Raw genomic sequence first — 8,442 nt, 5'->3', positions numbered from 1 at the left:
CCCTTCCCCCTTCCCTCCTTTCCCTTCCCCCTTCCCTCCTTCCCCTTCCCCCTTCTTCCTCTTCTTTCCCCCTCCTTCTCCTTCCCCTTTTCCTTCCCTTTCCTTTCTTTCCTTTCTTTCCTTTCTTCCTTTCTTTCCCTCTTCCCTTTTCCTCCCTCCCTCCCTTCCTTTCTTCCTTCTTTTTAAATTTCCCTGTGCCTTTAAACATTGTAAAGAAAAAAGGGAGGGAAAAAGCAAAATCAACCAAAAACTTTGCTGACATTAAAAGTAAAAGAAGTGGTAGGAGTTTGAGAGCCCAGGGTGAGGTGGACACCAGTGTGGGCTTACTGTCTGGGTTGTTTTGTTTCTTTTTTGAAACAAAAATTACATAGCTTTGCTATGTAGTGTTAGCTGGCCTTGAACTCAGAGGATGACCCTTTAATCTAGCCTTTCCAATGCTGGATTAAAGCTCTGTACCATTCTGAGCTTTCACATCTGCTTTGAGACTGTTCTCTTGTGCTTAAAATCCTTCCAGATAGATAGAAGCTTTATATATATATATATAAAGAAAAATGCTCACACGTGCTATTTTATGTATTTTTTTATGAATACTTTCAGAGATTTTTTTTTTAATTAGGAACTTGTTTAGTAACATTTTTTCAGTAAACCATGCATTGTAAAAAACATAGTGTTTTGACTAAGTTAAGAGAGACATTGAAAGTAGGTAATTTTAGAACACCATATTCTTTAGAAGTGAATTGGGAAGACCTTGTGGGTCTTTGGTTTTATTTTTTAGCGTTATATTTAAAAGTTTGATCTGTGACTCTTCCTTTGGCATTCTGTAAGGAGAAAATAGAATACTACACCAAATAATCAAAACATCATGTTGCAAGTTGAGTTGCATGTGTATTATTTGAGGACTACTCTTGAGAGAATTTTTATTTTATTTTACTTTATTTTGGTTTTTCGAGACAGGGTTTCTCTATATAGTCCTGGCTGTGCACCATCACTGCCTGGCTGAATTTTATTCTTTCAAGGTTGGTATTTCAATTCATTTAGATGAAGTTTGATGAGAAAGTATGACCCATAAATTGTGTACTCATAAATTTTGCTTGTTGTCTTTTCAGATTAAAACATTTTTGCTTAGCTAACTTAAACGCTACAGTTTACCTAGGCGGTAGTGGCGTATGCCTTTAATCCTAGCACTTGGGAGGCAATGGCAGACGAATTTCTAAGTTTGAGGACAGCCAGGGCTACACAGAGAAACCCTGTCTCGAGAAAAAGAAAATTAGCAAACAAGTGAAGTATTATAAGTATGTGAGGTATATATATGCTGAATACATTTACCTTAGAAAATATGAAACTTGAAGATAACTATTTACTGTCTTATGGTGTTTTTGTTCTAGTGGAGCTCAGATTAGAAACTATGGCTTGAGCCTGTTAGGCGTACACTTTACAAGTTAGCTACACTACCCCATCCTTGACTGTCACTTTGAAAAAGTTCATTTAAAAAATACTGTCTTGGAAGTAGTCTGTATTCACTGAATAGTTTTGGATGCTAAACCGCTATGTGAAGAGGTCACACATTTTCATATGGTGGTGACAGTGTTCTCAGAATAATTATATCATATCTCAGCAAGTGAAGAACATTAGTTCTTAAACTGAAAATACTTGAAAATTCTTTTAAAATTGCTTTTATTTATAATTGAGCAAGAAAGACATAAAAATGAGTAATTCGCATTCTGAACACTTAAGGATTTTGCAAGGTTTGCAGTCCACACACTGAGCAAATTTCAGAAAAATGTCCCTATGTCAGTCAGCATGGTTACAGTCATGAGATGCATGTACTTTTATGCATTGGTTATATACATTATATCTTGGTATGCCATATGTATTTAAAAATATTTTAGCTGATTGAATTGCCACTGTACATTTCCTTTTCTGCTTAGGCAAATTTAGCATCAGGTAAAATCAGTTGTAGAATATTAGAAAGACAGGTCTATATTGGAATGACTGAAAGTTTAATAAACTTTGAAAAAATTAGAATTCTAGAAACATTTGTTTTTATGGTTATCATTAAATCATGCCATTTTCATGGGGTAAATGGTATAGTTATTAGCACATGACTATTTCTCCCCCAGCCAAAGATTTATTGTAGTGGTAGGTAGTTGAGTATTTATTAAAAGATTGAATTGAAGCAGATGATAATAAATCTAGATTTGGAGGAATCTAGATTTTTAGAAATGTAAAAAAAAAAAAAAAAAGCTTAGGTTACTGAAACTGAAAATTTCTCCACTGAAGTAATTAATTTAGTAAACATAAATAACTGTGTGGGGTTTTTTTAACCTGATCATACCTTCCAGGATGCAAAATATGAGTGCTTTAAGCCTCAGTAAACCCAGAAAAAAGGGCAGTTCGAAACCTTGAAATTGAAGTTTTTAACCCATTTGGATTAGTCCATTTCTGTCTTGTGGATTAACTGTCAATTTTAGAGTTTCAAGTGAAACTAAAGCACAGCAGCACAATTGAACTGTCCTCATAAAGAAAAGAGAAGTCTGTGGGTGCAGACTTAGTTCTGTGTGTTCCAGGTATATTTTAGTGGTTGGATCTGTTGGGAGAGTCTTTTCCTTTCTTTTGGTAGCTGCCCCCTTCCCTGCAAAGGCAGCTCCATTTGGCATAAGCCGCAAGCAAATGGCTGGGACAATAAACAGATAGAAGGAAAGCATTAATGTCTGGGTATTAGTAGCCTAGTTACAGATTGTACTGCGTCAGCTTGCTCCACACCCCGAAGACATCAGGTGACTCCAGTTCTGCTGCAGTTGTGCAGCAGGGACTGCAGGCTTAGGTTGGGTAAACGGGTATCTCATGTCTCAGGGAGAATTTTGCAGTTTACAGCTTTTCTGTTGGTATGCATAATTTGTAATTGCTGTTGGAGGGTAGATCGTAGCAAGAAATGGACGGTCAGAAGAAACATTGGAAGGACAAGGGTATGTCTTTTAATCTTTCACTCATTTTTATGTAACCAGTAAGATTTCTGTGGGTAAGCTTTGCAGTTTAAATATACTTAGGATTGAAAGTGAAGCCTGTGAGCATGTAATGCTTAAGATTAACATAAAACAGCTGCCTCCGGTGTTTCTACAGTTGATTGTGTGCAGGAAAGATGTCATATTCTGTTTCAGTGGTGTTCGGTTTAGTAATTTTAGACCTGTGTGTCATTTCTTTTCTAATGTTTCGTGTTGAAATTGGTATGGGATTAACATCTCATTTGTTGGTCACTTTGGTGTGAAGAATGTATAACCATCTCTATAGTCTGTGATGGCATTTCATGATGACTTTAAATAAAGCTCAGCTGGTGTGCCTGAAATCTATCCGTAGGTTTGTAGGTAGCAGAATTTCATTGTATCTTTGAAAATCAAAAGCGAACCTTTGAAGTTACTTGAATGCTTTTTAATTTTTATGTAACTTGAAATCATTCAGATGTATACATAGTTTTAAATGCATACCTAAATTTAAAGTACTAACCTTTGTCCTTGTCATATAACCAATCAGTGATCTTGATCCCCTTCTTCCCCCATGAAAACTCAGATTCTTTAAAATTTCAATGGCTCATTGTGTAAGAATTTAAGCCTGCAAAGTAGTAGTAAAATATCTACTATTGAATATTTCAACAGCATTTTATTATATAGCTTGACAACTGCTATATAGTGTGTGTGTGTGTGTGTGTGTGTGTGTGTGTGTGTGTGTGAGAGAGAGAGAGAGAGAGAGAGAGAGAGAGAGAGAGAGAGAGAGAGAGAGAGAGCAAGAGTGAGTTGTGTATCTGCCCGCCTAGAATAAGTTGTCTTAAAAATTGTTAGAACTATTTTTAAGTGGCTGAGATAAACATATTACTCAAAGGTTACAGTTTGGTTTGGTTTTCCTGGCTAATTTCAAGTTTTATACTTCTTTTATTATTATCATAGGGATAATGTTAAAAGCATTTCTACAGCTGACTAACTGCAGTGACCTGCTTTTAAAAAACAAAACAAAACTGATCAGTTAAAAAAAATGTGGGGGAAAGGTGAGTTTAATGTTGAATTCATAAGAGTCTTTGTTAAGGGCCTTTTATTCAACATAAAGGGGAAAACAGCTGTGAGCTTTAAAAAAGGATTTCATTAAAAAGCTTAATAAAAAAGGACTTTTCTTTTGCTTAGTCATAAATATTAAAAATGCAGTGAATCAATGTGCTAGTTTTTGGTAAGTAAAAAGATACTCGAGATAATAAAGTGGGTAAGAAGCCACAGTAGGGCCCATTCTGCAACTTTCAAGTCTCCACATGAACGACTTCAATTGTAGACTATTAAAATGTTAAGCTCTTACTTATAAGATAATGTAGGGATATAAAGAGAGAAATTAAGATGCAGTAGAATCTATCTTTTATCAGAGATTTAACTGTTAAAGGCCCTTAAATTCAGAATCACTCTTGAGTCTCTCTGCGGTTCCTTGCTTTGTTTGTTTGTGAATCTGGTCGGCTGATACTTTTTAGTGCCTTTTGTTTTTAACCCTTGTTTGAGTAAATCAGACCAACTTAACTATTTTTTTCCCTTATCTAGGTGTTGTTATATTTTAGTGTTTTCTGTATCAGCTGCTAATGCAGAGAGTATATAGTAAGATTTAAGTTGGAAATCACTGAGGTGCCTGAGGTGAATGGCTTTTCCTTACTTTAAAAAAGTGAGGAACCTAGAAGAAGGATCCTAACTTGAGGTGTCTGGGTAAACTTAAAATAGATATACTTAGGCCTGGTTCCCGATACCTGCATTCTTGTGCTCCCAGACTCCCTTCCCAAAGCTGTCAGCAGTAACAGATATTCTGATTACATATTTGGCTTTGTTTTTGTTTTGGTGAAGTTTTAAATATGTTTGTTGTTTAGATGATTTTGTTTTTGCTTATTAGATGTCTAGAGCTTTAGGCAAAGAGCAGTATTATAATTGGCATTGTTGCAGTCTTACTATTTTCTGTTCGTTAGCAGAATATTTTGACAAGTGAAATCTATAGTATTTCACTATTGAGGTTATATGGAAAATTTAGATTAGGATGAAGGATGGGAAGACTTGCAAGTCTAGGTCAGTTGAGTGGAAGAATGATGTAACTGTCAACAGCAGAGACAACTCCACAAGTAACCCATGGCAACCTGCAAGTTCTTTTTCAGACAACACCACAGGAAAGAATTTTAGGACCAAAAGAAGAGGTTAAGAGAAAGAGGTGCCTGGGAAGAAAATACAGAATACTGTGCTCACAATTCTCAAAGACTTGGAATTAGCAACAGGCATATGCATTTTGGTGGCTCTCAACGTACATCTCAAAGGATTTCTATATGAGATTATAGACTGATAGATCCTTGGATGGGCTCAAACCTAATAAGATAAAGTCAGGAGCTTAGGATTGCACCAGGGGTTAGGACATGTCCTTTTGTTTGTAAGTGGGGCTTTTGATGAAATTCCTAAAAAATTGCTAATGTTAATTATGTTGGAGTTCTTGATTCTTAGTTGGTAAGTGGCTTCACCAGGGTAAGGAGCTCCGTTCCCTTCCTATCCCCAAAGTTTTTTCTTCTTTTCTAATCACACCTGCTTTGTAAGCACTAAGAAGATATTATCAAGACAGTGACTAGAAGTATTTGGATAGAGTAGACTCTATAGGATAATAGTTGAAAGATAGATTTGTAGGATTAAAGATTTTAGAAGGTCTAGGTCAGATTTCCTGAAGCTTCTCTGTGGTTCACAAGAAAGATTCCTGTGATTCTATCAAAACAAGTTCTACAGGGCCTGACAATCTGGTGTCATCATTTTATAACTGGGCAGATTTGGAAAACAATCTAGGTTCACCTTAGTGAACCTTAGTTTTGTTTTAATTTTGACCAGGTAAGAAACTGCCTGTAAGTTTATTCTGTTGTGTGATTTATAGGGTTCCAGTTTTGAGGTCCTCTGGGGTTTTATGACAAGATGCTCTGGGCCAGGTTATATTGGTTTGATGTTTTAAAGTAGGTAGTAATCAGTAGTGGTGGATTCAGAAGGCCACCTGTGGTGTCGTGTAAGCTGGAGGAGAACCTAGAGGACAGAGTTTGGGATGATTGTAGCTATACCTGGAGTTACAAAAGAATACCCTAACCTCGTCTGGAATGGGGATGAAAGGAAGTAACAGATATGAGAACAGTAAGTGAAGAAATACTTAATATTCGTCATAAGTTGCAGGACTACATGAATTGGAAGTTTATGAACATCTGTGCTTAGCAGCATTGGTTTTTTTTGTTTGTTTGCTTTGTTTTGTTTTTAGCCAAATTGAGTTCTAGATACTTTGAATTTGGAGTGATGGAAATAGCAAGCAATGATAAAGATTGCAAAACAAATGTAAAGTGAGGGTATCTTTTTGAAAACAACTGAAGCTAGAGAAGCAAAGCCATGAGCACCAAGCCTACATTAATGGAGCCTCAGGAGAAGTTAGCTGTGCAGCAGTAGAAGGAGCAGGAGAGTATGGTTTCACCAACATACTGGAGATCTCAAGGAGGACTGGCTGTAGAGAAACTGTTTAGGATGAAGATAGTGATGGCAGACTCTGTCAGATTTTAGGAGAAAGTGTAGTATTGCCTATTTTTGCTAGTGCTTTTGTAGATTGGGAAGTTCAACTGCTTTAGATGACCTTTGTGAGAAGTTTCAGTAGCATCAAAATTCAGTTTGATTATGCTAATGACAAAATGGCTTCAGAACATCATATCTGCTGCATTCTTCCCTTGTGGACTCTTCCTAGTCTTGCCTGGAAGTCATTTCAGCTTCTGTAAAAGCTTAAACTGATTGAGGTATAGGTACAGGTGTATGTGCTGCTGCTAATCAGGGGTAGGGAGGTTGGGGAGGTTCCAGGGGTGGGAGAGGTGCAAAGGGCCTGCCTGAAATGCTAGAGCCTGGGAAGGAGGAAGGCTGAGAGAGGAGTTTGTCATTTTAAGAACTGCTAATCTTAGGAAGAAACCTGCTTTTAATTCTAAACTTAGCTAAAACTCAGTGAAACTTGGGCCTTCATTGCCTTTTTCTAGATTTTTGGGTTGTTAAGTAGCAGGACTGTGTGTTGTAGAAAATAGAGAATGGCTTTGGGTTTTGTTTCTTTAATAATGAAGTAAGGGGCTAGAAGATTATATTATACATTGTATTCTGTAATCTTGAACAATTCAGTAGATATTTCCACCTTTAAAATCATTTACATCACTTTAATATGTTGCTGGTTAAGTTGAGTAAAATTCTTATTCATGGTTATTGTTAAGTTTACGAATATTTGGGCTTTAGCACATGCTTGCAGCATTGTTTTTCAGAAAGATTGAGTGAAATGTTTTGAGAATGAGTTAGTGTTTGTCTGGGAGCCATGGTTAAAATTAATCATGATGGTTTTAACTTTAGGAATTTTTATAAGTTTTAAATAAATTATAGAAACAGGTTTACATTTTTTCAAGAGTGCATATATATATATATGTTTTCAGTGGTTATAGAAAAATATAATAAAGAGTCTTCAAGGGATATATAGTGGGAACAGTGGTGGAAATTTATTGTTACTTTCCTTATTTACCCTGATCTGAATATTTGTATTTTTTTAAAATCAGGACTGCTAACTGATCCATATTTCATGTGATGGCTGAATTAAAATTACCTTCTTAAAGAACAGTTCTAATTGTGCCCCTGCAAGGGTTTTTCTTTGCTTTTCAAGTTAAACTTACACTGATGATCCTGGGCTAATTATAAAGGCATCCATGACTCAGTCCCAGCTTACTCCCATGCCCACACCAAGCCACTGAAAGACTTGCTCTGTCAGTATGCCTGCTATTTTATTTCTTCCAATTTTTATTTTGACCATGCAGTATTTAAGACCCATTCTTCCCAGATACTGGCCTTCTTTAAACTCATCTTTTTGAGTTGTGTCTTTTATTACCATTACATATGGACTTTTTTTCCTTTATTTTTTTTTCTTTATTAGATATTTTCTTTATTTACATGTAAATTTCTCCATTCCTAGTTTCCCCTCCAAAAAACAAAGAAACAAACAAAAACAAACCCCTGTTGCCGCCCCCCTCCCCATGCCTGCCACCCCGCCCTCCCACTTATTGGCCCTGGCATTCCCCTGCACTGGGGCACAGAACTTTCACGGGCCCGAGCTCTTCTCCTCCTATTGATGATCAGATTGCAATCCTCTACTATACACATGCTGCCAGAACAATCAGACCCCTCCATGTGCAGTCCTTGGTTGGTGGTTGAGAGCCTGGGAGCTCTGAGGGTACTACTTAGTTCATATTGTTGTTCGTCCTAAGGGGCTGCAAACCCCTCAGCTCCATTGGTCCTTTCTCTAACTCCTTCACCGGGGATCCTGTACTCAGATCAATAGATGTCTGTGAGCCTCTACATCTGTATTAGTCAGGAACTGTCAGAGCCTCTCAGGAGATAGCTATATTTAGGC

At 36.8% G+C, this 8,442-nt stretch overlaps 1 protein-coding gene across 3 annotated transcripts in view; it reads left to right on the top strand.

The window, feature by feature from the left end:
• Rtn4 (reticulon 4) overlaps nucleotides 1-8,442 on the top strand; it is a 61,060-nt gene that overhangs the window by 30,637 nt on the left and 21,981 nt on the right. Inside the window, exon 1 of one of the 3 annotated variants that reach the window (XM_031342361.1) lies at nucleotides 2,649-2,966. The exons of the other annotated variants lie outside the window; for them this stretch is intronic. Within the exon in view, the coding sequence (XP_031198221.1) occupies nucleotides 2,933-2,966 (34 nt within the window). The 5' untranslated portion in view covers nucleotides 2,649-2,932. Of the gene's footprint in view, nucleotides 1-2,648; nucleotides 2,967-8,442 lie in introns of those variants that run through there. 3 annotated transcript variants of the gene reach the window in all.

This window comes from Mastomys coucha, unplaced genomic scaffold (genome assembly GCF_008632895.1).
Source record: "Mastomys coucha isolate ucsf_1 unplaced genomic scaffold, UCSF_Mcou_1 pScaffold22, whole genome shotgun sequence".
Lineage (NCBI taxonomy): Eukaryota > Metazoa > Chordata > Mammalia > Rodentia > Muridae > Mastomys > Mastomys coucha.
This window is presented reverse-complemented; position numbering and strand designations above follow the sequence as displayed.